This window comes from Numida meleagris, chromosome 20 (assembly GCF_002078875.1).
Source record: "Numida meleagris isolate 19003 breed g44 Domestic line chromosome 20, NumMel1.0, whole genome shotgun sequence".
Lineage (NCBI taxonomy): Eukaryota > Metazoa > Chordata > Aves > Galliformes > Numididae > Numida > Numida meleagris.
This window is the reverse complement of record NC_034428.1, coordinates 2,776,086-2,803,999: the sequence shown is the minus strand read 5'-3', so window position 1 is coordinate 2,803,999 and position 27,914 is coordinate 2,776,086. Positions and strand designations below refer to the sequence as shown.

The window sequence follows — 27,914 nt, the reverse complement described above, 5'->3', positions numbered from 1 at the left end:
GGGCGTGGCCAATGCTGGGGGCGGGGACGAGTGATGTCACTGGGAGGGGTTTCCCCGCTCGCGGGGTTCCCCGCCCGCCGGGTGCGGTGGCAGCGCGGCAGTCGGTGCGGAGCCGCGCGGAGCCATGACCTCCCGCAGGTAAGGGCTGCGGCTGCCCCCGGCCCTCCGCTCCCACCCGGGTTTGCCGGGCGGCTCGGGGGGTCCGTGCTGGGGGTGAGGCTTTGCTGCCCCGACGCCCCGTCGAAGCGTTTTCCTCCTTCTCTGGCCGCTGTCCCGCGTGCCGGTGCCGCGGGGCTGGAGGTGTGGGACGGTTGGAGCAAACTTGCCCACTTGCTCGGGGTAGATTTGTCGGGTGGGAGCTTGGAACGAGGCACTCGGAGCATCCGGAGCGGTGCCGGTGCTTCTGTTTCGCAGCTTCGCTCTCTTTTCTGCGGTGGCAGCAGGAGCCCATCGGACACGAGGACATCGCTCCCTGGTTCCTCCTTCCCCTTCGGGAGGGGCAGGCACCCACCCGCCGTGTCGTCTCCTCCAGTGGCCCCTTGCTAAAAGAGCTGAGAGCAGCAGGACACAGCTGCCCCATGCTTCATGGTTCCCCATAGCCGGTGTGGGGCTGGTCTTTCTTGTCCGCCCTCCTGCCGCAGGGTGACCTGCAGGGGCTGGTTTTGCTGTCAGAAGTCAAATGTGTTTTAGGAGAGCCCTGGGGAGGGCGGTGGCATGGGAGTACAGCTGGCAGGCACCTTGCACTGGGGGTCAGTTACAGGGCAGGGAGTGCTTGTTTGGGGATAGGATGGGATGGGATGTGGGCAGGTCGTGAGTTGGGGGTCTCTTGAGCATCTGATAACTCCAGGTCCTCCTCGCACGTATTTGTACGATGCTATGATTCAGGGTCTTGGTTGATTTATGGGATTTTTGGGTCTCTCTGCCAGCCAGCTCTGGATGCAACAGGTGCTGAGTGGTGTTTTGTGAGCATCCCTGATCTATCGAGGGGTCAGAGCTGTGTGGAGCAGCTTATGTGCTGTTGCCAGCATCTATTGCCCCCATCTCTCCCACCCACGTGCTGAATGTGCTGCCCCTTGCTCTGCAGCACTGCTCAGACCTGGTCCTTTCTCCCAGCAGCATCACATAATGTACCAGCCTTATTGGGATGGAATCTTTTCTCTTTCTGCATCTGGATGATGCCCTGCTCCCTCTGCTTGAGCCCAGGTGCACCCTCTGAGCTCCCCCACCTATGCTGGTGGGCAGCTGGGAGCGGCTCCTGGGAAGGAATGCTTGCTGCAAGGCCCAGCCAAAGCGCTAGAGTCAATCCTTTGTGCGCTGTCAGCATTGCACCTCCATCCTTTCCCCCAGGCTCACATGGGCTCCCTTGGAATTAAAAGCACTTTGGCATTAGTGGGCTGATGGCTGGTGTGGAGCTGCTGGTGTGGAGCTGCTGCGAGCCTGCTGCACTTTGGGGGGTGCCCGGCCTGCTGTGACTGTCCCCTCCTTATGGCCGCCTTAGGGCCTTGCTGTGATGCGTCATTGTAGGCGGGTGACGTGAGGGAGAACCAAGCCCTGCTGCAGCGGTGCCATCAGCAACGCGGCATCTGGAGCACGGGGTGGATGGCAGCCGGTGCGGGCCTTGCCCTTGTCTGCAGGGCCAGGTTTCCTGGGATGCTGTGGTTGGGAGGAAGGAAAAGTCTGGAGGAAATGAGGAAATGCCACTTTCCGGCGTCTGCCTCTGGAGCAGGGGTTGCCCTGGGTCTGCAGGACGGGCTGCGCAGTGGTGCCCGTGCCATGGGCTGTGGAGGTCCCAGCTCCTCGGTCCTGATGCTGTGGCTCCAGCACTGTGCAATGCCATCGCTGTGCATCAGCTGCATCCCAAAACCTTTCTTGCTGCCCAGCCTCCGTCATCTGCTGCCATTACCAGTGAGAAAACACATGCTTCCTGCCTCGAGAGCAAATGTCAATATTAAGCTGAAGTATTTGCAAGAGCTGCTTACTTTGGCCTTTGGGTGCAGGGGGGAGGTGGTGATTCCTGGTGCAGGAAGCACAAATATTCTCATTCCCCTTTTCCAGGGAGGGAATAAGAACGGTTAACAGCCCAGCTCGGAGAAGCAGAGCTGCCATTGCCAAGGAGAGGGCTTTGGATCGGGCCCCGGGTGATTTTCCAGCATCCCCAGGGCAGCGAGCTGTTCTTGTTACGGTCCCAAGACAAACGCGGTGCTCTCGGCCCTGGAACACGTTCCTGGGATGCAGCTGTATCTCCTGCGGGCTGCCAAGCAGAATTCCTCGCCGTCTGCAGTGGGGAAGCCAGTGTTCCAGCTCCCGCTGCCAGAGCCGGGCTCGGGCTGAGCTTCCTCTGCGGTTCCGGAGCTGCTCGCGGCTCCTTCCATTGCGGTTCCAATTATCGGGTTTCTAGGAGGTGGCTCTTCCCAGGGACGGGATGAATGGTGGCTTTGTGCTCCGGGAGCTGCCGGGGATTCCAGGTGTGCACGCGCGTGGCTCTGCGAGCACCGCTTCCGTCCTTTGCCTGCGGTTGGCGTGGAGTTGTCCCATTGCTTTGGCAGCGCCCTGGGCGCAAGCGGCGTTCGGGCACCGCTGCCCCGCGGGATGCACCGGGAGGGATGGAGCACGGCTCCTGCGGCCACGCGCTGTGCTCCAGGAAGCACGCGTAGGACGGGGCCTTATCAGATGATGGGGCTGCTGTGCTTGCAGGCTTCCTGCGCGGGGCTGAGGGGAAGGAGGAAATTCTTCACATGAACCCGAGCTGGAAAGCAGGAACTGTGCCTTTCCTGTATAGGCGTTCTGTTCGTGCAAATAGCTCCCGCTGCTGCCGTATCAATAGGGGTTTCCAAAAATCTCCGTTGCTCGCAGCGGGTGTTGCTGGGGGAGATGTGTGCTTCAGCATCTCCTCCCGAGCTGCTGCTGCCCTGCTGCAGGTGCTGCACGCATGTCCCATGTCCCACATGCAGAGGGTGTTGCAGTGCTCCAGCTGCAGCAGGTGGTCTGCCGGAGTGCGGCTGTGAGTTTGGGATCTGGTGGAGGAGGTTTTCTGCATCCACTTGCAAAGAGAAGGGGGTGAGTCTCATCCCCTGCTGCACCTTTGAGGTGCTGCTGGGATGGGGTGGGCTTGGTGCCTCCATCCAGCTGTGCCTGGAGCAGAATGTCCCCTGATGCAGCAGCGTGCATGCACAGGGCAAACTGCAGCAGCGATCCCTGCTGTCCCCGTGCAGGAGCTGAGGGCTGGGGCAGCTCGGCAAGGAACGATGCTGCTTATCTCAGTGATGAAAGCAGCAGAGGGGGAGGAAGGGGTGAGCTGAGCTTTCTGCTGGGCTGGGGCTCGCTGTGGCTGCCCTGATTGTGTTATCAGGCAAAGAGCCCGTGTCATGGCAAGCATCTGCCCGAGGCTTCCTGCGCACCAGCTGTCTGCGTGCTGCCCAGCCTCTGCTCTTCATCTTCCCCAGTGAAATGCAAGCTGATCTGCAGGCTGCTGTCTGGCCTAGAAGAAAAGGCACCGAGCGATGGGGAGAGATGCATGCAGCCTGGTGCACACCTCCTGCATGGGCTGAGCAGGACCAGAGCTGCTGCCACCGCCGTGCCCACACTGCCCATGGGGTTTCCCTTCAGTGCCAGACCTGTGAGCACGGCTGCAAGCTGCAGTTCTCGCCCACAGTGAGCGTGGTGGGGTTTTCTGTTTGTTTTTTCCTTCCTCTCTGCAAAACAATAGGTTTGAAAGTTCCCTTTTTGGTCAGCTTGAGGTTCCAGTTGGCTTTCAAGGGAGCTACTGGGGCTGAGGGCTGGTGGAGGTGGTGCTCCCCTGTCTGTGCAGGGTGACATGGCCTTGGTCCTCCACTCCTCCTCATGTTCCCCTTCCTCTCCTCCTGGCCCTGAGCTAGTGGAAGAGTACTGGGAGCTGCTGGGGACTGAGCAGACCGAGCCCCTTCATACCCCTGAGCCGCATCCTTTCCATGTAAGGGGGATTCCAGGGCTGGTTTTGGCCTTGGTTTGTTTATTTATTCATTTATTTTTGTGGTTTTCTGTTTGGTTGACTGGTTTTCTTGGAGGGGGGTGTTTTGATTTTTGTTGTTGCTCTCCCCCATCCTTCCTCCCACCCCCCTGAACTATTTCCATCGGTCTCCTCTCTAAGAAGTGTGACGAGCCCCGCCACTGATTAAATTCTAAATATAGCCCTGGTATTTTTTCTCCCTCCAATTCTTCACGATGTATCAAGGTAAAAAATAGCCTTGGCGACTCTTCAAAGGGGACGTGGGCCTGTTACGGGCTATATTTTAGTCTTGACACCCTGCCCGGGTCCAAAATAGACCTCCTCGTTTTTAATTAGCTCGTTGGGTTATATAATCCTGAAAGCTGAGGATTTCTGGGCTCAGCAGGAGCACGCGTGACGCCCCAGTGCTGTGTCGTGGTAGGGACGGAGCAGCCTTGGTGCCAAGTGGGGAAGCCGCGATGAGGCCATCACCTGGTTCTTCTTCCCTAGGCTCTGCTCTTGCCTTTCTTCCTCATTGCCTTGACTTTTGTTTTTGTACTTGGGAAGAAACCCGTTGAATGAGGAGTGAGAGCTCCTTGGCCATCTGGGTTGCCTTGGAGGTGTTCGAGAGCCGTGTAGATGTGGCACTGAGGGATGTGGTCAGTGGGCATGGTGGGATGGGTTGGGCTTGGGGATCATACAAGTCTTTTCTGATTGTAATGATCCTAACAAGGAGCTCTTCTTCACTCCTGGCCGAACAAAGCATGTTGGTTTTCCCATAGCTCAGGTCTGGTTGCTTAAACTTTGGAAAGCATAGAATCATAGAATGGCCTGGGTTAAGCATCACCCTCCTCCCATCATCCAGCTGCTGCAGTGGATGCTGGACCCCAAACATGCAGCGCACAGCGCATCACAAAGCTTTTAAGAACTTTCTAACCACCAGATGGAGCAAAGGACCTGAGAACTTGGCCAACACTTTGACCAGGGTGTGCCATTGGGCCACCGCTGTCATGCAGTCCCTGTGCCTTGCATTGTGTTGCTTCCTTCCCCTGACCTCCTCCTGCAGGGCAGGGCGTGGGGTTGTCCTGGTGTGGGTTGGTGAAAGGGGGCTGCAACCATGCATTCACCATGAGCCCACTCCTTGCCCCATTTGGCCATTGAGTGCCCAGCAGATTGCAGTTTTCCTACTCTGTGGCTCTGTGTTTTTAATTGGAGCTTTCTCCAACGTGTGCAAGGAAAGGTGTTGCTGCACCAGCAATGGGGTTTGATCTGCACCTGTAGCTCGGCCGGGAGTTTCAGTCCTGCTCCCATGGGGGTTGTGGCCAGAGCTTGTTGCTGTTGCAGCAGTGGAAACTTTCGGTGTTGTCACCTCGATATTCAAAGCTAATAGAAACCGGCACGCTTTGAGAAGCACTATTAGTGAGGAAGTCATGATTTTGAAGCGTTCAGGTTGGAAGTCAGCAGGTTTCAGTGTCCGTCCTGCAGAAAGGAAGAAGTGGGATGCCCTGCATCTGCAATTTGAAGAGGCTTCTCCAAAGCTTAGACCTCCAGTTTGGTCGAGGTACCTAACCACGTTCAGGGATGGTCCTGTGGAAATGGAAGGCACAGCTGCACGGGGGGCTAACACAACCTCCTGTTCCCCCTTTTTGCTGTATCATCACAGCTTTTATCTCCAGCATCTCTGGTTCTCACCCATGCTGCTGCCCGCCCACCTACAGCACTGAGCACGGTGCATGAGTGCAAGTAGTAGGGGAGTGGTGGTTATTTTAAAGCACAGGTTTGCACAGAAGTGCTGTTAGCAAGCAAAGGAAAGCCCTGTTCTGGCCGTGGAGCTGCTGGTGCCCTGGGTTGTTAGCCACCAGTTCAGCCCTTCCCTGGCACAGTGTGGGTGGATTTCCAACATTGCCTTCAGCCATGGAATGATGGAGCCTGTGATTCTCTGACTCCTTCTCAGTGTGTGGTGCCCTGCATCTGGTCTGGGCACCCCATGTTGGCCGTCACAACAGATGGGGCCAGGACTGAGCTGGGTGAAGGGAAAGCAGTGCTCTGCACTGAGCCTGCTGCTGATCCCTAATCTCCTCTGTGCCTCAGCTGCTCTGCTGGCACATTAAGGGCTAGCCACAAAGCAACCATAATTGTGCTAAGTGTCTGCGGGATAATGGACTAAATACTCCGGATTGCAGCAGCAGCCGCATTCCCAGCCATTTAATGCCTTGATTGATGTGTGTGCTGTTGTGTGCCAGCCCGCAGCCTTCTGAGGTCTCGTTCCTCCTGCTGTAGGAAGCTGCTGGTGCAGGGATGCCACAGCCAGCTGTCCAGCTGCAGGGCTGCCGTGGTCCTGGGTTTGCTGGGATTGGGCTTGTGCTCTTCCTGCAATCAGTGGAGAGAATTAGGCTCTGCTCTGTACCACCCTCAGGAAGTGCCTGTTTCTCATGGGGGATAAGGGTGGAGAACTCCAGCTGGTGTGCTGTGATGGGTTTTCCATGTCCTTCCAACTGTCCAAGAATTGGGTTGGGCTGTGCTCCTCGTGGAGTCTCAGCCACCTTTGGTTCCAAGCAGGACGTGTTGCTTGGTGGGAGACCAGAGCAGAAATGGGGTGCACCAGCGTTGTGAATCCCACCTTAGATAGCAGAGCAACCGACCTGGGGATGACTTCTTAAGCATACGTTAGAAAACCCCAGAAGCAAAAGATGCTTTGGGGCACCTGAAAACCTCGTTCTTCCCAAAGGCACCGCTGCTTGAGCCCTCGCTCAGCTCTGGAGCAGAAGTCTGGAGGGCATGTAACCTTGCCATTAGGCAGATGGCTTGCCTGTCTCTGGCGGCACGCACCGCACCACGCTTACCCTGCCGGTCCCCTTCTTTACACCCAGCTCACAGCTGCCGGGGCTGTGCCGATAAGAGGATGAGATGACTTCCTTTTCTTCTCTCCACCCCCTCTCCTGTCCACAATAACTGTGCTTTTTGGTACAGAACCAGCTGTCATCTCTCCGCTCGGAGCGTCCCAGGCTCCACCGCTTTGGGTAGGGATGTTCCTACCGGGCACCACGCTGCCTGCCACGTCCTAGGGCAAGCTCCCACCTCCTGCATCCTAACGGACCTTGCTGCCTTTGAGCTCTCCTGTGGTTTCTGTGGACTAACGAACCTCTCTGCACAGCCAGGAGCCCCGAGCAGTGATGGTGAGGTAGGATGTCTGCTCTGCCTTTGACGAAGGGGAGAAGGCACAGAGACCAAGAAAGGTTCCATGGTTGCGACGGGATGTGAGCTACAAAGGTGTGGGTGCTGTTGGAGTGGGAATAGTGATTAACAGTGCTCATTAACAGTATTTCTGCAGAAGTGTAACGTTCTCCAGTGGAAATTACCCCTCATCTGCCTCTGCAGCACGCGAGTGGTGACGGTGACTTTCTTCTTGGGCCGGCTTCAGCACCGGGAAACACTGTGTTGGCAGTTTCATTAATGTGATTATTAAAGCGGTGAGACTGGCGGTGCTGAGTGCAGCCCAGGAGGGGTTATCCCTGCTGGGAACAGAACGTTATTTATGGCTTGTTATTAGATCCGTATCTCGCATTACCTTGTTAGCAGCGCCGCGTTAATGGCTGCTTATCTCTCCGTTCGCCGTAGCGGAGCACGCTTTGGTTTGCTGATAACGAGCATCCCTAGGCCTTTCTGCTCACTCTCCTTCCAGCGCTGCTCCATCCCATCTTATAGGAGTGATGGTTTCTCCTTCCCTTCCCTCTGCCCTGGGTGTGTTGTGCTTCATGGGATCATGGCACAGAGCGAACCAAACGCCCTCCTGCTCCAGGAGGAAGCCTGTTGCTCAGACAGCAGCTGGGCTGGTTTCGTTCCTGCCTGCTGTGATATATTTATTTGCAATGCCCCAGCGGTCTGGCAGGTGGGCTGCGATGTAATTTTAGCTTGTTTTGTGAGAACAAAAACATCTGCAATAGGCAGGCAGTAAGCTTTCATGAATGGTGACCCGCTGGACTCATAGAGACCAGTAGGCAATGCCTGGCCGAGGTTAAACCATGTTTTTCTGGTGGTCCCAGCAGCAGAATGCACATTGAGGCTGATTCAACCATAAGTCCAATTTGGAGAGTTAATTCAGAAAGTGTGGAAACTGCAGCTGAGAATAACACCCTCCCACACCTTTGGGACTGAGGGATTCAGAGGAGCTCCAGGCACTTGCTACACCTTTTTTAATTAAGGGAACATGGGTGTAAGTCCTCTGGGCAAGTTGGAAGAGCCCCAGCTTCCTGCGGGGAGTAGAGCTGGGTGTGGGAATGCGTGCTGGCTGGATGGAGCCAGGTCTGCCTCTCCCACTCTGGAAATGGGGATGAAGCACAATTTGTACCTTTTTTTTTTTTTTTTTTCCAGCAGTTTCGGTCCTGTGTATCCCATAAGGGGTTTTTCTGCTTTCTTTAAAAACAAGAGAGTGTGCCCTTGGGGCATTGGGCCCACACTGAGATCAGTGGGGACTTGTCGCAGTGGGATGCCAGGAAGGGGATGGCAGGATGGGAAGATGCTTGGTGCACACTAACTATCCCCCATATCCCGCACCCCCCTTGGCCTAATGCTCCCTGTGCATGCCCCAAACTCAAGCAGTGCATGCACTCAGCTCTGTGCAAGCTGTGGTGCTCAGGTTCAGAGCTGCTCGCTGCAGCGAGGCGAGGAGAAGGCGGCAGGTGCCAGTCTCTCTCACATCCCCTGTGCAGCCATGCAGTGCCGAGGCAACCCTGCTTCTGGCTGCAGAGGAAGGCCGTGTCACGGGCTCATGCACTCTCACCCTGCAGAGCAAACCCTCATCTTCGTCTGCAGAAGACGTATTGTTGTGCCACGGGTCTTAATTTTGCCCGTGGTTTCCTCTCCTGGCCACTGTCAGCCTTTATCTGCAGGGTGCCAGGCTGGATGCTGAAGGATGTTTTCCATGTGTGGGAGGGGCTCTTGCTCCATGTCCCACCCTCTGCTGGGGTCAGAGGGAAGAGCGTGACTCTTTCTTTTCATTTTCAGTCCCCGTAGCAATGCTATCACGCTGAGCTTCTAGGAGCAGAGCAAGACCTTTGGTCCTTAAGGTTCACCCAGTGATGAAAATAGCATCCATCGCAAAAGGAGGGTTTGCATTTGCAGGGTTTTTTGCTTTTTTTTTTTTTTAATGCTCTTCTGGCTTTTCTTCTGGGAATTGCTATTTCTGAGCTGCTGAGCTGTGCAGTAGCCTTGGATTTCCCCCCAGGGAGTGAACAGGTGACCGCATAATTGCATTTGGACCCTTCTCATCTTTGAAGATGGCATTTCTTAGGAGCACGAACCGTTGGGTGCACGTCAGCAGCCCACGCTGCCTCGGGTCCTCTCCCACGTTCTCCTTTCCAGACTTCACATCGTGAGCACTTAGTCCCTTTGGGACCTTCCTGTGACATCTGCGCCTCAGCTGCACGGTGTGATGTCTCTGTCCTGGTGCTGGCCACATTTAAAGGGCTGGCGAGTTTCTTAGGCCAAGTCGTTGCTTCGGGCACCTGACCCACTTGAAAGTCTTTGTTGAGATGCTGTCGCAGCCAGCGAGTGTGTTGCTGCTTTTAGGAGGTGGGGTGGATGGATCAGAAGGAGAAAGAATGGGACAGAGTATGTGGGGAGGGGGGGGGGAGAAGAAAGGTGTGCCAACAGCAAGCATGGACTAGAATAATGGGGACTGAATAATGCAGAGAAAGGAATTGAATCACAGGGAGTAGATGAGCACAGACTCCTGCATGTGTCAGGGAGATAGGACAGATGTGAATTTATATTAATTAACACTTAATGAGGCTCCAGCGCCAGTCAGTTTCTTTGCCTGAAACCACTCTGCCCCGTGCTCTGTCTTGCGATGACGTCTATGGAAACCAGTGCCAGGGTTTTGTTTCAGCAGGGCTGCAGTGCCCAGTGCAGGGCTCTGGGTTCATTGCTGGGCCCTTCCCCCTGCATAGGGGAAGGATGAGACCTCCTCTGACCTGAACATGGTTAGGGCAATCAGCACCCCATTCTTAATGGTGGCAAAGCTGTCCGTGCCCATCGCTGAGCCCCTGCTGGGTTGCTTTGCCCCCTCTCTCCTCTCCAGCACAGTGTCTGCGTTGTTCTGCTGGGGTTTTCTCTGGGGAAGTCCCTGTGCGCACACACTCTCACTGACTGTGTGCCTTGAAATTGAACGGAAAAAAAAAAAAAAAAAGGCAACGAAATGCTGAACAAAAGCCAAGCTCCTTTGCGCAGGGCATCGGTGGAAAGCTGGCCTTTCTCAAGGAGGTTTTGGCTGGAGATGTGCGTCCTCAGCCTGGCTGCCTGCTGCGCACTGGGATTGCTGATGGCTGGTAATCTGCTCCCGCTGAAATAGAGCTTGACTTCTGCTTTGCAGCAGAAGGGTGTATGACTTGTTCCAAAGCAGCGCATCTTGTCCTCCTGCCTGCTTTGCCTCCTGTTTTGCTTTTGTGGTCATTCAACCATTGTCCAGCTATGGGGTAAGGGTGTGGGGAGTTAAATGCCCAGGCCAAAGCCATTGGCAGGAATTATCTTGCTTATCTAGTTACCTGAAGGTCCAGCAGTTCCTCTGCCGTTGATGCTGAAGGGTTCACTAGGAACCTCGGTGATATCTCATGAAGAAATGTGGCTGCTTCTATGCTTCTCCATCCCAGGTCTACTGGAGGCTTTCTTCGAGGTGGCATCCAAACCTGTTGGCAAAGGGGCACGGAAGAGCTCAAGAGCACCCTGCCCTGCCCACGGGAGTGGTGGAATTTGGCTAAGTTTGAGTGTGTACCCACTCAGAGAGAGTAATAAACCATTAGGGGTTGGGACTGGGTGATCTCTGAGGTCCCCTCCAACCCAACCCTTCTATGATTCTCACCTGAGCATGAGATTGTCAGCAAGCAGGTTTTTATAGAAGCGAGTGTTGCACCCCAGAGAGTGCAAGACAGGTTGTGTACCTTCTATGGGAATGGTTATGCTGATTTTTATAATGTAATAAGTTTTGGGGAGTTGTTTTCCCGTTGTTAACAGAAGTCTCGGGGGATATTAGATGTTGGGCACAATCACGACTAGCTGTCATGGTACTAATTGCTTTAGGAAAATGAAAATATTTACCTGTATGTAGAACTGAGGAGATTTGCAGGGTATGTTTATTTAGCATGTTCCCTTGGGGCTGTGCCTGCTATAATGACTCTTCTGATGGGATTTGCATCACGCCGGGCTAGAGACAACAAAGGAGGCTGCTGTGGGTTTGAGATGCTCAATGTGCAGGCGTGCCTGTGTAGAGCAGCTTTCAATCAAGATGTGAACGCTAATGATTTTAGCATGGAAACATCGTGAAAGCAAAAGCAGTTTTGCTGTCGAGTTAACGCACACCTTGCTCGTTTCTCTGCTGGAAGAAGCCCGCTGTTGTTTATTTGCTTGGCCGCTAAGAGCAGAGTGCACCCTGCCCTGGATGTGGGCTGGGAGGTGGGTGGCTTTGGCAGGGGCCCAGGGCTGGTGGCCTTAGTCCCCTTGTCCCCCTTTTCCAGCTCCTTGAGCCGAGCAGTGCTCACCGCACACGGCGTGCGTAGGCGTTGTCTCTTGAGCCAGATTAGCTCTGATCCTTTCCAAGCCTAACAAAGACAAGCTACCATTAAAACGCTCCACTTTCTCCAGCTTGCATTGGGCTAGCTGCCCTTCAGACCCAACGCAACGGTTGAGCACTCAGAGGTGGCTTCCCTGGGGATACCCTGAGCACATCCCAGCCCTACAGCAATGGCTTTCGGGTGTTTGGTGGTGGGCAGTGCTGGGGCAGAGCTCTGTCCCTCTGTGGCACCTCGGGCATTTCCAGGAGCCCATCTCCTGATGGAGAAGGATGCTGGCACCCAGCATCCCCACTGCCACGTTCCATTTTATCCCAAGGCACGAGGACGCATTTCCAGCAGAAAAAGCACAGCTGCACAGGGCAGGGAGCATGAAACAAGGGCATGATGTTAATACTGATTTTTTTCCTCTCTCCTAGGCTGGGGCATCTAGTCTGGATCCTCTCTATTTGGTTTCCTCCTATAAATATTGCAGACCGCCCTATAAACAGCTGTGAGTGGTGCTGCTCCTCCAGGCGTGGTTTGCGGGAGGCAGTTTGCAGGCTGTGGTGCCCTCCTGCAGCAAGGGATGTGTGGGTGGGTGCTTTCTTCTCCCCTGCTGTGTCGTGGGTTGGTTCTGCTTACCAACAAATGTACTTCAGTAAAAGCCCGGTGTGAAAAACAGCTCTGAAAATGGTTTGTGCAAGCACAGCTTGCTCCAGGTCGGAGTGAAGTCGGTTGTGTTGGTGAAGGTCCTCCAGCTGTGATGGTTGTGACCTCCCTCACAGTCCAATGAGCCCAATGTGATGAGGTTTGTTTTGAGGTAGGAATCCTCAGGAGAGGTGCAGACTTCTTTTTGCAGAGGGCTCTTTTTCTCTTTTTCGCCCTCCTCTTGTTTCACTTCAGAGTTTGGCAGTTGCCTGTCTGCTTTCTCCTGCTTGTGAGGGCTGCGGAGGTTTCCTCCCCAGCTCGTTGTTTGTGCTTTTTGCAAGCTAAATAACAAGCAGCCTGTGTGTGCTTGTGTGAATTGGTTCGTGTCCAAGCAGTGGGAGTGATGAGGGAAAAGGCACTTAGGGTTTAGGTTTCTGCTGGGTGGCACAAACAGAGCATCAGAGTTGACGGGCCCTCAGACGTGACCCTGTAGGCTCTTTCCCTGCTTCTCATTGGGCTGTGCTGTCCTTCTCCTGTAGGCATCTGCAGGGGGAATCTTGCTATTCCCGTGCAGTATTTTGCTGAGAAAAAGGTGCTGGATGGGGTTGGTGCGAGTTGATTTAGCAGCTCTGGTCAAAGCAGCTGCGAAGGAGAAGGAAGAGAGCAATGGATCGCTTCCCTCCCTTCCCAACCACCCAACCATCCATTTGGAGAGAGATGGGACGCACAGCCCCGCTGCTCCTGGTGCCCAAGATGTTGTCTTCATTTTCTCCTGCTGCGTTCTGAGCTGTTTTCATCGCCATTAGGCATTCAGAACAAACCACGATGTGTGGCCCTTGGCAGCTTCGCCTTGTCCCTGAGCTCCATTAAGCTCCATTAGAGGCTCGGTCCTCATGCCAGGAGGAGTTCTGCAGAACAGCTAAGTGCTGGCCCTGCGCAGGGTGGGTTTCTAAAAGGGTGTCACTGGTGATGTCAGGAATACGAGGTTTGGAAACGCTGGGATTCCTGTTTACCATCTGTTTGCGTGGCCCTTTCCTAATACAGCCGCCTTCCTCCAGAGCTTTAAACAAAACTGTTTGGGTTGTGGTGTGAGGGAGGAAATCTCCAATTGTGGAGGAGACGGTGACATTTCTTGACCTTTTCAGTGTGTATCTCTGAGACAAACACGCTCGAATGAGTGCAGCGTTTGTAGAGTCAGTCTTTGGGTGTGTTTCCCAAGGCAGGCACTCAGCAAGACGCTGGGTCGTGCAGTTTCGTACAGAGATGTCTGCTGGTGCATGAGCTAAAATGGGAGAGCGTTGCCTGTGGTTCTCACTTGGGGTGCTCTTTGCGTGATGCATGAGATTACTCAAAAGAGCCCGGCATTTAGAAAGTGGATTTTCGGTGGCTTCTGAAACGTTGAGCCGTAGAAGTGGTGCCACGAGGGAAATCATTAGCCTGGTATGCATATTTAGCACATGTTAAAGCCTGGAGAAACACCAGTTCTTGTGATTCCATCAAAAGCACTTGATCAAGGGTGATAGCATCAGAAATGAGGTCAGTGGATAGTTTGATGTCACTTGAAACACAAAGATTTCATTGAAGCAGCGTGTAATATGATGAAACATCTTTCCCTGTGGGTCAGCTGCCTCTCTTTCTCTGTCCTTGTACGTAAGTACACTAATTGCCACATGTTGCAAACCAGAGTGTGGCTTTCCCTCTGGATGGGATTTGAAAGGGACGTCTTTCTGTAATCCAGAGGGCAGGACCCTCTCTGGGAGAGGAGTAAGATGGAGAGACTGAAGGGCTGAGGCTTGTATCCGTGCTTGAGAGAATGAGAGGCTTAGTGCTTTGGTAGTGGAGCTTTTCTTTCACCACCACAATGTGTGGGTAAGGGCTTCTGGTTGAGAGCCGCCCCTGCAGCGTGGTGGGTGGGGGTCAGGGCTGGCACCCAGGGGCTGTCGTTGCCCTTTCACATGTCACGTTTGCACTTTGCAGGTGGTTTCATCCCAACATCAGTGGCATCGAGGCAGAGAAGCTGCTCCTGACCAGGGGGGTCCATGGCAGCTTTCTGGCTCGGCCCAGCAAGAGTAACCCTGGAGACTTCACTCTCTCTGTCAGGTAAGGAGCCAGCAGCGGGGGAAGGTGTGGGGAAGGGGCTGTCCACCCTGCTCCCATTAGCAGGGAGAAAGCTCTGCACGGAGCTGACGTCTCTGGGTTCCTCTCGTGGCACATCCTTCTAGAGCCACTGGTGCAGAGGAGGAAGATAACGTGCTCACTCAAGTTTCTGGGGAGAGCATCTTCCATCCCAGTTATCTCATCTCTACTTAAGTGGAACGTCTTGAAGCTGTCTTTGGGGGGGGTTCTGTTTGTGTCCATAGGGGAAGAGGCAAAGAGTGTCACTGACCCAGCAAGTCCCCGTGATAAGAGGATAAGGGGAGGAGGCTGTGCTGTGACCCCTTGCCATGAGAACCACCCAGCCTGGTGCCTTGCAGGGAGAGAGCTCAGCAGAGCTTCCTGCAGGCACTTGTAATGCAGAAATGGTGATTTCTGTTTAGTTTAAACAACCCTCATTTTGTTTAGGAAACTCCAACGACTTTATACATCCTTGCACCAACGCAGTGTTTAGAGAAACTTTGTGCAAACAGCAGAAGGGATGGAGAATTTCTTCATTTCTTCCCCTTTGCAGTCCTCCCTGTGCTTGAACCTGCACTCCTCCTCCTGCGGGAGTTTGCAGCTGCCTTGTTTTGTGCACACTGCCTTTTGTGGCAGGGAATGCTGCCTGCTTCTCCCAGCTCTGACCATTGGGGCATGGAGCATCGCAGCTCCTATGGCGTTCTGGCAGGGCAGGGATCCAACTCCACTAGCTCATCCGTCGTCTTGCAATGAGATGTGGCTGAGAGTTAATGAGAGAGGTGGAAGTGCTGCCTAATTAGAACGGGAAATAAACCCAGAGATCTGCCTGGAGCAAGCAATGACAGCGAAGGGGATACATGTGAAACAGGGTTGGGCTTCACGTGAGCTCTGTGTCTCTTCTCACGTAATGCTGTGAGTCGGGGTGTTGCCTGACCATACAGCAAAGTCCTGACAGCACCTGCTGAGCCAGGCACTGTGCAAGCAGATGCAGGTCGTGTCTGTGCAACAGTGTCGTGACGTGGAAAGATGCCCAACCAGCAGTGTCATCACCCTGAATTAGCAGGGAATTGCTTTGCTATGAGAGTCATGCCCACACCTGCATTACTGCACTTGGGCTGTGGAGTCACACTGCAATTTGGTGTCATTTCCCTCCCTTGGCTCTGCCCTGCACACTGCTGCTGTTGCAGTTAGTCGCCTTCCCCATCTCCTGGTCCTCTGCTTCCCCTGTGCTGTCCCAGCCTCTTTGCCCCTCTCTGCTCTCAGTGGCAGGTTATTGGAGGGGGCTGGACCGCTGCTGACAGCAGCAAGCGCTGTCATTAAACATTGTTTTGCTCATAAGGTCTGGAAATGCCCTTCAATCATGAGTAGTGCTCTATGTGTCGAGAGCAGAGCAGCATGGAGTGCCTTAGTGTGATGGTGCTGAGCACTACCATGCAGCCCACTCAGTGGAAAGTCTGACCAAAAGGAAACCAAAGCTGTGACACGTACCATGTTTCCAGGAAAGCACGTGAACCATGACACACCAGCTTAGAGGCATCTCGAACTGAAGACAAGGGAAGAATCCTCTTCATGGACTGCTTTTACCTGCAAGTCCTCATCTCTCCCTGGTTCATCCCATCTTTCTGTCTCCATAGGATTGTTCAGTAGTCCTGAGCATGGAAGATTTGCTTGGATGTGGTCGCTGGTTAGCTTCTGCTTCTACTTTATCTGAACGACATGCTCCTGTCCCCCCCGAAACTGACGGCCCCACAAGATGCGTGCAGATGGTTTTGGGAATCAGAGTACACAATGAATAGGTTCCTTTAGAACAAGCGAGACATATTTCTCCTTTCTCGCCCTCCTTCCAGCTTCTTCCAGCATTTCTGAGAGGCAGCGAGGGGAAAGGCAGCTCTGTTTAATTAGGGAGAGGATGTGGGCTGCAAGGAAAGCAGGCGATGGAGTTCTGGCTGACCAGACCACACAGCAGGTGACCTACGTGCTGGTGCACATCCAGATGCATATCCCTGAAGAGGAGCTAGGAAATAACATTGCAGAAGTTACAAGTTTTCCATGAAATCCTGTGTCTGCTCTCCCTTCCTTTCTTTACCTCTGCAACTCCCAGCCCTAGTAAAGCCCTGAATACAAATATTTAGTGAGGGATAGGTCTGATCCTGCTTCTTCGGAGCTTGATGCCTGGATGGTCCTGGTGTGCTGGAGCTCCAGGGGGTGCAGACCTCCAGCAGGGCTCAGGCAGGTGTGCAGAACTCAAAACCCATACCTAATCCCTGAAACTCACTTGGCTGCATCTCTGAGATTGCGTGGAAATGTCGCTTGTTGGTGGGTAGTGAGTTTCGTCTGAGAGCCCAAGCTGTCATCTAATTGAAACCAAACATTCAGCAAAGTTTCTGAGCCCTGTGGGAAAACCTTCCAGTTTTGCATAGAGAGCCTTTGGGGCTTTTTTGGGTTGCTTTTTGCAGCTTGTCAGAGGGCTCATACGTGCACGCTGTGAAACTCTAGGTTTTCTCTGTCTGATGCAAGCAGGAAAAGCACATGACTTAGAGACTATGGGATGCAAGAGAGAACTATATTTCTTATATTTAAAGTGGTTCTTTGCTCTCAGTGACAAACAGTTTTGTTGTTTTGTGGAGCTGAGTTGGTTTTTGTTGGGCTTGGTTTTTTTGGGGGGGTGTGTGTGTGTTGGGTTTTTTTGCACGTTCCTCTCAACTCTGCTTCACTGCAAAGAAGAGTAGGCTGCATCTGCCCTGGCTGTCAACGCAATGTGGACTGAAAACATTAGGCTCAGATTCACAAGCTGGATTATTTTGGATCAGGAAACCCTGCTGTATATCTAGTGAGGCAGTCGTGCTGTTAGTGGAAATAAGAACAGTTTTTCACAGAGACAGAAATAACCACTTCAATGCTTACCGTAAACGAAAGGCAACAATTCAACAAATGTCCTCATTTTGTATTTAAATTGTGCACTGGATGCGTTTGAGGAACAATATTCATTTTAGAAATCGTAATGTTGGCTGACAGTGAATTAACTTTTTCCAAATTATCCTGAATGTGATGCAAACTTCCTCCTGAATACTCAAGTTCCTGCGCTGAAGAGGGTCTTTCCATGTTCCATCTTTTCTCCGCTGCTCACTGGGACCTTGCACAAGCCCTCCTGTCTCTCTCAGGGTCAGAGATTGCCTTTTGCATAAAGAGTGAAGCTGTTGGAGCAGCCGAGCCCTCGGGCACGGGGCAGCTGAGCCTCTTTGGGTGTCTCTTTGTGCTTTATGTCAGCAGCCAGCGCTGAGGGCATGGTTCCATGGATGGGCTCGTGTGGAGCCCAGCTCTGCCCCAGCTTGGCGCTGCCGAGGTGACGCAAGCTCTGTGAGAAGAAAAGAAGGGAGAAGGGAATGGATCAATGCCCTTTGTGTTCAGCCTGACCTTGGGGGCCGAGGGGATGAATGATCCCGATTATTTCGCTGCTTTTCATCCCTGAAGCGCTCGATGGGATGGCGGTGGCTCCGTGAACGGAGCCTTTTGTAGGCCGACAGACTGAGACGTGTGGGGAGAAGGGAACTCCGGAGCCTCGAGCCAAATGGCCCAAGCACAGCTTCATCCGCTGCCTTCCCTGCGGTGGGAGGGCTCCTCATGTCCAGCTGCTGGCCTGGAAGGCCGGAGCCAAGCAGCAGCTTGAAAGCGCACAGTAATCAGGGGCCAGCCCGGCCTCCAGGCCGTCCCTCGCGGCCTGCTCCCAGCTTTCCTCATGACCTGCTCTGGTTTCCATTTTGCAAGCTCTGCTCGTGCCCTCGAGGTGAACGCTTGGAGGCTCTGCCCATGGGACGGCTGGCACGGCCTGCTTGGAGCCACGTGCAGCAGATGGGCCGGGAGGAGCTGACGGTGCCTCACCGGGCATTGCCAACAGCTGGGGTCTGTCCCCAAAGCATTGCTGCCATGAGCAGCCTGATTCTATCTTGTGTCTCTTCTGTGTTTGACTGCTCCACCCCAGATGCAGGTTTCCATGGCTCGGCCCTGGCTGACAGCCTCGTGCTCCCCTGTTGGTGCAGGGGGATGGCAGTGGATGCTGTCCCCGTTTGTGCTGCTGGTTGTTTCAGCTGGGTTGGCTCTAATTGGAAATCACCTCAGTGCCTGACCCAAGCCAGGCAGAGCATCCAAGAAGAGCTGTGCGAGCGCAACCTGCAATTACGGATTCTGCATTGATGAGCTCCCCACCAGCAGCCAGGATGGAGCACGTGGGGTTGTGGCCATCTGTCAGGGCAGCGTTTTGGGCAGCACCTCGTGGCATGTGGGGGCTGTGGCTGAGTGCTGCTGGCCCAAGCCGTGTCTCTGCTAAAGGCAGGCCCAGAGGAGGGCACATGGGTTTGTTAACATACTGCTGCCAAGCTTCTGGGGGCTCTTGGAGGTGTGGTATGCATAGAACTCATTGTCCAGCTCTGCTCTGCTCTGCTCTCCTCTTGTCTAATCCCCAAGACAAAGGCAGGCACATCTCTGGGTGATGTGAGTGCATCCCAGGGGTGGTTTGGCCATCCCATCACTGTCAGGGGCTGCTGTGTCCTTCCCCATTCATCCCACGGTCCTGGTATCTAGAGAGGAGGTGGTTTTGTGAAGCTGGGGCTAGCTGCCCGATGCTATCAGAAACGTATTCCCATGGCATTGCATGTTCTGCTTAGGGCCATACTCTGCTGCAGGAAAGGAACAGCGCCGCAGCTGAGAGCTCTTCCTCCCGTTTAACCTCGTGCACAGAGCAATGTAGCATTTCTAATTTCACGCTCCGTGAAATGGCTTTTTTGTCTGACCTGATACGCGGCTTTGCACCACCTTGGGTCTCCTGCATCTCGCTGTCATGGTTGCTTTAGCAACAAATTCTGAGAGGCTGGGAAAAAGCTCAGCACAGTTTAAAAAAAAAAAAAAAAGGGAAGGAAAAAAAAGAAGTAGAAATTTAGCCAGATTTACAAATCTCTCTGACCGAGCTTGTCCATCAAGCCTTGGACTTCCAGCCACGTCTGCTGGGCTTGGTGGAGTGGCTGCTGAGTGCATTTAAAATGCAATTACCCTGCCTCTTGGAAAGGTGTCCTTCTGGGTAGGGAGGCTAGGCGAGTGCCCGTTCTGCCCCGCTGACAGTCCCATCTGCCTTTCTTCCCCAGGAGGAACGATGAGGTGACGCACATTAAGATCCAGAATACAGGGGATTACTATGACCTGTACGGAGGCGAGAAGTTTGCCACCCTCGCGGAGCTGGTGCAGTACTACACTGAGCAGCAGGGGCTGCTGCGGGAGAAGAACAGCAATGTCATCGAGCTGAAGTACCCCCTGAACTGCCAGGACCCCACCTCGGAGAGGTAAGCTGACCCCAGTGGGAGCTGTCGTGCCAGCTGCGGCACTGGGAAGCCCCTCCAGCTCGTGGTCTGCCTTGCTGCCAGCGAGGTTTTGCCACTCGTACCAGATTGCAGCGTGGGATGAGTGGCCGTTCCTGTTAGGAGAAGTTCTGGAGAAGTGGAAAGCCCCTTCGGCTGGGTTTCCCCCTGCTCTGCCGCCAAGAACAGTCTGGCTTGGCAAAGGAGTTCTGTAAGAGCCTGTGTTCCAGACCACACATCTAGCTGCACCAGGGAGAGGAGAGGGAAAAGGGCCCGGGTCCTCTAAATATAAGAAATGACGGAGGTGGCAGAATATAGCAGGGTGCGTCAGGATTGCAGCATTTCCGGGACCTGGCCTTGATCAGCAGCAATGCTGTAAGCAGGGCTGAGCTTCTCCATGCTGCCCCGTCCTGCCTTCTGTTGCAGCTCGCACAGACCTGTGATACTGGTGTCTCCTATAACCTGCAGGAAGGGATTTTGCTCTTTAGAGGTCTTCCCAGACAGGCTTGGAGTGGCTGGGAGGGCGATTTAAAAGCCTCAGCGTCACTGACTGCTGTTCTGTAGACTCTGCCCTCTGGGCCAGAGTGGTTGAGATGTAGTGTGATGCCATCCCATTGCCCCTGGAAAAGTGTTTTGAGCTCCTGGCTGGCAGGCCAGCATCTTCAAAGGCAGACTAAGTTTCTCTAGGGCTGCAGTGTAAGTGTAAGGGAATGCATTAGGAGGGATGAGATGGAGGACAGGGGTGTGTGCATGCGAGGTGTATGCAACCACAGGAGGTGGAGCAGCTTGCTCCTGTTCACACCAGGGCTTGGAAGAGCTGAGCACAGCCCCCTGCTCTCTCCAGGTGACCTGGGAGGTGCGCAGCAGTGACCACAGCAAGGTCCAAAAGCAAAGTCCTTTCCAAAAATTGCTCCCAAAGCATGCCAAAGCCTCTCACTCTGCGAGCCCAAAGATGAGTGCCCCATGAGCATCATCCCAAGCAGGGAGAGTAGCTCTTGCCTAAAGGCAATGCTCTGCGCCTTCCTCTGCAGGTGGTACCATGGGCACCTCACTGGCAAGGAGGCAGAGAAGCTTCTGACGGAGAAGGGGAAGCCAGGCAGCTTTTTGGTGCGGGAGAGCCAGAGCAAACCGGGAGACTTCGTCCTGTCGGTGCTGACAAATGAGGATAAGATGGAGACGGGGGACCGCAAACCGCACGTGACCCATGTGATGATCCACTACCAGGTGGGCAACGTGCTGCCCGTGCTCACCCTCCACGCTGCCCCAGCCGGGAGCTGTGCCTTGAGTCTCACCATGCCTCTGTCGCTCTCCTGCAGCCAGATGGGAAGTACGACGTGGGGGGAGGAGAGAGGTTTGACACCCTCACAGACCTGGTGGAGCACTATAAGAAAAACCCCATGGTGGAGAAATCGGGAGCTGTGGTCCACCTGAAGCAGGTAAGCTCTGCTGTAGCACACAGCTGTTGGTTCAGGACTTGCCACCTGGCCTCCAAAGTGGATCTGACTCCTGCCAGTCCCCCTCTGGGAACCCATTTTTCAAGGGAAAAGGAAGTCCTTCTGCTGTTGAAAGTGATTTCTGCTCTGTCTCCATCTGTCCTTCAGCCATTCAATGCCACACGCATCAACGCGGCCAACATTGAAAACAGAGTGAGGGAGCTGAACAAAATGGCAGATCACAGTGAGAAGGCCAAGCAAGGGTTCTGGGAGGAGTTTGAGGTATGGGAGGCTGCCACGCTCTGCCCCACTTGTGCCTGCAAGTGAGCATCATCGTCCCTGCGTGAGAGTGCCATGGTTTTCCATCTCTCTGCAATGCCATCGTTCCTTTCCCTGCTTTCTGTCTTCAGTTACTTCTTGGCCCTCTTTCATTGCCTTTTCTCATATTTCTCCTCCATCCTCCAGCTGTGTGCCTGTTGTTCCCTGCAGGGCTCTTTGCCTTCTCCTCCGATTAGGGACCAATTAGGTCCCTCACCAAGCTGTATCTCGGCCCACTTCCCCTCCTGCCAGCACTCCCTCAGCGTTGGGAAGCCAAGCAGTTAGTTACAAGAGCCTCCACGTCCCCTCGTGTGCCCAGAACAGTTTGTTCTTGTGTGCTCTGCCCACAGATGCTGCAACAGCAGGAGTGCAAGCTCCTGTACCCCAGGAAGGAGGGGCAGCGACCTGAGAACAAGGCGAAGAATCGCTACAAGAACATCCTTCCCTGTAAGGAGATGCTGAATATTGTTGTGGGCTTTTTTTCTCACTATGACTTTCTACAGCCTTATGTAAGGCTGGGTCACCCTGAATGGAGGGAGGAGTACTCTGTCCTGTTGGAGTGATCCAGTTTGCTCACAGCCTCCTCCATTCCCTTTTTAACCTGGTCCTTCCCCTTTGCTTAGCACATGGGTACATTGCTATCCTCTCTTTGTGCTGAAAGTCCACATATGCTCAAGCATAGTTAAAAAGTGACGTGGAGCCAGAGCTAGAGGCTCCAAAGGAGATACTGGAGAACTTGAGCTCAGCTCAGTCTGTAGCACTGCCTATCACCAATATCCACCCTGGAGTGGCAGCGTGGCTGTGAACCAGGCAGCACGCACTGCTAAGTGTTATTAGGAGAGCATCATGCACCCTTTTTTGCAGTAAATCCTCGTGTCTCTTCCCTGTAAGAGCCTCGTGGGAGCCCACGGGTGCCCCTGTGCATGGCAGTGCCCTCCTGTGCTCACTCTGTGCTCCTCTCCTTCAGTTGACACCACGCGGGTGGCACTCCGAGACGTGGATGAGAGCGTGCCTGGCTCAGACTACATCAATGCCAACTACATCAAGGTACTTGGGAAGGGAAGGCAGCGTGTGGGGGCTGTGTTTGTGGTGGGGACATGCACTAATGGGACCAGCCTTGAGGGAACAGCCGGTCAGGAGCCATTCTGTTTCTCTGGTTCCAGGCCAAGCACTGGGTTTTTCTGCTGTATCCTCAGGGATCTCATCATTCTAACACTTTGTTTTCCCTGATCTAAGAGTTTAACTCTATCTCCTGCTTTCCTTACCTGTTCAGGGAGTCTCAGGGGACTGGCCTAGGCTCTCTGTCACTGCCCATTATCTCAGGGGTCAAGTTATAATTGCTATCTGTAAGCTGAGAGCTGCTCGAAGCACTTACAGCAGTGCTGCTCTGGCACTTACACACCTTCCTCTGGGAAACCTTCAAGGTCACTTCCTCACAGGCAACTTCTGCAGGTGCCTGGTGGCTTGAGCCTGTGCTCTGGACCGTGTGCTACAAAGGTCCCTGGAGGCAGGCAGGTTTTACTGGTGATGGTGGCTTCTGTTGAAGCTGGTGATGGGAGCAGTTCATGTCCACGGGTGATGAGTAGAGGAAAATGGGCTGGCTCCCAAATACTGCACAGCAAAATTTTGCTGCTGTTGGGTGCACTAAAACAATTCTCAGTCCCCTTGCTCTCCTTCTCTCCTCAGAGCATCCCTGAGGATGGGAGGAACTCGGAGCACTGCAAGATCTACATAGCCACCCAGGGCTGCCTGCAGACAACCGTGAACGACTTCTGGACCATGGTGTACCAAGAGAACAGTCACGTCATTGTCATGACAACCAAGGAAGTGGAGCGGGGCAGGGTGAGAGCTGCTGCCAAGCCCCGATGTCACCTGCATCCTGTGCCAACCTGGGAGGCTGGATGCAAACCAGTTCCAAAGCCTTCAGAAGCGAAAGGCTGGGTAGCTGGTAGGGGCTTGTGTTAAAATGTGAAGTGGAATCGGTGATGAATTAGTCTGGGCAGCCAACCTAACTGTATTATCCTGCTTGGACAACTGCAGGTCCTTGCCCACGATGGCAGGGGCTTCTTGCAGCAAGCTGGGAAGCAGAGCAGGAGGTTGCAAGCTGCTGGGAGGCAGGAAAGTAATTGCAGAACCTATCCGAGCCCCACCTCAAGGGAACGCTCTGCATGTGTGGTTCTCCTTAAATTTTTTGCACTATTGCTGCTCACCCTTTGACCGCAGAGCATCCCTGGGTGAGACGTTTGGGATCTGTCCCCCAGCTCCCCACTCTTGGCTCACCAGCAGCTCTCCCGTGTTGCTGCAGAACAAGTGTTTCCGCTACTGGCCAGACAAGGGCTGTGCCAAGGAGTACGGGTGCATCTGTGTGCGAAACGTCAGCGAGCGCGAGGCGCAGGGCTACTACCTTCGGGAGCTGGAGATCCTGCATATGGACAGGGTGAGCTCTCTGCTGCTGGCACGTGGCGGTTCCCCAGCCCCAGGGTTGGGGTCTGGGGCATCTCCTGGTTTTTACCAAATGGTCCCATTGGTGGAAGTTCTGGGCTGTTTTGCACCAGTTTTGTTAATGGGAAAGGAATGTAGGTGTGGTGGCACTGAGGGACGTGGTACACTGGGTGTGGTGGTGATGGGTTGGCGGTTGGACTTGATCTTAGTGGTCTTTTCCAACCTTAATGGTTCAGTGTATGAAGGAGAAGCCTTCTGGTGCTCCTTCTGATGGGCACTGGGTCTCTGCTCCCCGCAGGATGAGCGTCCCAGGGTGGTGAAACACTACCAGTATTTCAGCTGGCCAGACCACGGGGTGCCCAATGAACCAGGAGGGGTTCTCAGTTTTCTGGACCAAGTGAATCGGACGCAGAGAAGCATTCCAGACACCGGGCCGATCATAGTGCACTGCAGGTAGGAACCAGCGGAGCTCTGCCATGGGGATGGGGGACAAAAAAGGGCATCTCTTCCCTTTGTTGCCTGCAACTGGCTCATCACATGAGCTGGTGGTGGGCAGTTGGGAAACAGAGGTAATACAGGTATGCGCATAGGGAAATATAGCCTTCCTTCTCTTTCTCCAGTGCTGGAATAGGACGCACAGGCACCATCATAGTGATTGACATTCTGGTGGATATTATTCACAGGCAAGGTATGTCTCTGTGTCAGTCTTGTGCCTTTCACTGTTTGCCTTGTTATGGGATAAGCCTGCTCAGGTGCAAGCAGTGGCCCGTGATCTCTCAGCAATGGGTTTGTCTCATTTTGGGTTCAGACTGGATCTAAACCTGGGGTGAGAGGGACTTTCGTAGCATGTCTGGACCCTCAGTTCTCTTAGCCGGGAGCATTTAGGCAGGTTGACCTTTCTCAGCAGTGGTTGTATTTATTTGTTTAAACCGCAGAAGAGCGATAAGCAAGAACAATTTTTCAACCTGATTGCCCCTTCCCACTCTCTGGCTCTTGAGCAGGTTTGGACTGCGACATTGACATCCCCAAAACGATCCAGATGGTACGCAGGCAGCGCTCGGGCATGGTGCAGACAGAGGCCCAGTACAAGTTTGTCTACATGGCTGTCCAGCAGTTCATTGAGGCAGAGCAGAAGAGGCTGGAGGAAGAGCAGGTGAATCCTGTTCAGCTTGGCTGGAGGAGCAAGGGCACATTTTGCCCCACACCAGGCACCGCAACCACTTCCTTCATTCTGGAGCCCAAGTGCTGCCCTGAACATATGGGAATAAACCCACAGGCACTGCTCCCTGCTGGCATGTGGGATCCTGCAAGGCTTCCTTCTATGCTGGCTCTGAGTGGGATTTTAATATCTTTGTTTTCTCCTTCAGAGAAGTAAAAGGAAGGAGCGAGACTACTTGAATATTGGATACTCTCCTGTGGAAAAAGGCAGAGCCAAAGGGCAGCCCCCTCCGCCACGAGCCCAGCCTGTGTAAGTCTGGGAGCAGGACTGCCTGTAGCAGTAGCAGGACGGCCGGAGCCTGGTCCCCAGCATTTATCCTTCCTCTCCTGTTCCCAAAACCTCACCAGTTCCTGTCTGTTGGATGGGAATGGCTCAAAATAAGCAGGTGATCCCACCACACTGTCAGTATAGCGATGGCGGCCCACCTTCCTCTTGCGGTGAAGGAGAAGGGGAAATAGCCCCTGGCCTGCGGTGTCTCGAGCCCCACAGACTACGGGGAGGGAAAAAGGGAACTCGGCCAGGCCACTGCCTGCTTCCGACCAGCCACCTGCCTCTGGGAATGCATCCAGAGCAGCGAGGCTGTTCACAACAAGGCTTTGTTTCTTGACAGGGCTGATGATGAGTCAGCTTCCGTCTACGAGAACGTCAACATCAAAAGCCCAAAGGTTTCAGGGATGAGTAACACGGGGCGATAGAGGAGCCGGAGGTGAGCTGTACGGAGGCTGTGCAGGTAGGAATGCTCCCTTCAGTTAGCTGAGTGTCACTGCTGTCTGTTTATGTTGCATTTGTCCCGTGTGCTTTAGCGCATGCAGATCTCCACGGCTCTGCTTGCATCAGGGAAGCCAAATTGGCTTTAATGAAATTAGAGCCTAAAGATGTGGCTGTGGGCAGCCGTTGAGGGCAGAACAGAGAGCAGTGTGGTAATGGGATCTCAATAAGCAAACATGCTTGTTTTAAAGTGTGCCCGATCTTGTAGGGGAGAGATTATGTGAACACAGTGAGATTTTGGATGCTGGGAGTATCTCTGTGTCACACCAATGCGCTTTTCTCCCAGGTGTGAGCCGTGCCCTCTTTCTTCCTTCTTGTTTAGGACTGCAGGATTTACAGTGTTTACGTCCACCCTTTTCACATGCTGCAACTGCGGACAATGCTTTTTTGCCCATTTTGCCTTCCCCGAGCACCTTGGATTCAGCGAGGAGCTAAGAAGCAAGCAGAGTCTTCGCCTTAAGAACATGCCTTGAGCTGACTTATTCCTGAGAAGGACCTTCTCCTGGTCTCCCCTGTATCAGTAGGTTGATATCTATGTGGAAGTGCCTCTGGACGTTCATCGGGCATCAAAGCTGTTTTAATTGTTGTTGGTGTTTTTTTGTTTTTTTTTTTTTAACTTAAGATTGTTATTTTTTACATGCAAATCGTTAAGAATGATGGAAATGCCTATTTGCTTAGGAGCTTTCCCAGGGTTGCCCACTTAGGGCGTTAGTCAAGTATTAGTGCACTTCAGTGTATTCGTTAGGTCGATCATTTCCGAGCTAGAAGTGTTTGCTTCTAGACTCATTTCCAGGCTAACTTTGCTGCCTTGAAGGTGGGAAGCAGCGCTGCCTGGAAACCAGGTATTTGTGCCTCTGTTGATTCTTCTCCTCACACTTCTGGCTGTAGCAGTTTTAGCTTTCTATGCAACCCTGCCGAAGCCCACCTGCCATCCAGCAGGTGAGTGCACGTGCCTGAAGCTGCGTGTGAGTGTCGTGGCAGGACTGGGAGGCAGAGGTGAGCACCCTCACCTTGGTGTGGGTGTTGAGCCCTGAAAGCCCACCTAGCTGGAGCGTGGCTGATGAGCAGGAAAGCAGCTTTGACTGTGCACTGTGCTTTTAGCCCCCCTGAGTGAGTCACACACCCTAGGATGCTGGGCTGAGCTGAACTTGTAGAGCTGGGCCCCTCTAAGCTTGATGCAGCTCTGCCGTTACCTTGCTGCGTGACCTCTCCTTCCCCCTGCAACTATATGACAAAGCAAGTGCTGTGTCTGCTGGGCTGGGTGCTGTAGGAGCACTTAGGATTTGTCCAGTGCCACAAAGATGAGTGTGTTATTGAGTGGAGTGTTCCAGCTCTGTTGATGAATCTTGACTTGTGTCTGCCGGGGCTTCCTGCTGTTCCAGCCCTACGGTCTGCAAATAGAACCCCTTTCTGCAGGATTCATTGGGGTCAGAGTGCCAGTGTTGACTTCTGGAGCACGCAGGGTGCTGATGTGCTCCGGGGTCTCTGGCCACGTGCAGTCACTGCCCCTCTGCCTTGTCTGGGACCTCGGTGTCCGAGTGCCAGCCCTGAGCAGTGAGCAGGAGGGGCTGAATGAAGGCACATTGGCATCCCTTGGCTGTATTTCCTGGCTGGTCTTCCCAGTCCCTTCTCGTGGGACAGGAAAACTGTTTTATTTTTATTGCACTTTTAATAAATGTTGAATATTCTCGAGGCTTTTTTTCTTTTTTCCCCTCTCTTTTTAAGTGGTTTGGGAAAGTGACTGACAATCAGTGTGGACAAGGGGCTTCCTGAACGTCTGTGGACTGTGAGCACATCTCTGTGCTCACTGTTGACCACCATAACAATGGGTGTGATGAGGCTGAAGATGCTGGTTTCCCTCCCCCCTGCCCTCAGGTGTCATCAGTGAGGCTGAGCAGTAGTTTAATTGCACGCGACAAAGCACTTCATCTCTGCTAGTGCCAGTTTGCGGGGCTTAATCTCAAATGCACCTTTTACAATGGAAGTACCTTCTCTGCCCTAAGTCTCACTGAGCCGCTTTTTCCAAGAGCACACTTAAGCTGGTGCTGTGAAGATATCCTTCCAGCAGCAAGCAGTGGGGAGTGGATGGGATGATGCAAGGGAGAATCCCTTTTGAGC

General features: G+C 53.7%; 1 protein-coding gene across 1 annotated transcript; it reads left to right on the top strand.

Moving 5' to 3' along the window:
* LOC110408529 (tyrosine-protein phosphatase non-receptor type 11-like) lies at positions 8 to 27,489 on the top strand. The gene is made up of 16 exons (XM_021417325.1): positions 8 to 138; positions 14,134 to 14,256; positions 19,407 to 19,601; positions 20,648 to 20,840; positions 20,933 to 21,052; positions 21,218 to 21,331; positions 21,718 to 21,814; positions 22,335 to 22,414; positions 23,054 to 23,209; positions 23,673 to 23,804; positions 24,108 to 24,262; positions 24,430 to 24,497; positions 24,811 to 24,962; positions 25,177 to 25,277; positions 25,639 to 25,758; positions 26,119 to 27,489. Exons 1-15 carry the CDS (start codon positions 125 to 127, stop codon positions 25,721 to 25,723), a joined length of 1,785 nt encoding a protein of 594 aa, XP_021273000.1. The 5' UTR covers positions 8 to 124; the 3' UTR covers positions 25,724 to 25,758; positions 26,119 to 27,489.

What these genes read in the sequence shown, in the direction of transcription:
- LOC110408529 (XM_021417325.1), top strand. An exon ending in AGATCCTGCATATGGACAGG is followed by an intron (nt 23,805 to 24,107) that starts GTGAGCTCTCTG and finishes TGCTCCCCGCAG; the next exon opens with GATGAGCGTCCCAGGGTGGT. An exon ending in CCGCCACGAGCCCAGCCTGT is followed by an intron (nt 25,278 to 25,638) that starts GTAAGTCTGGGA and finishes GTTTCTTGACAG; the next exon opens with GGCTGATGATGAGTCAGCTT.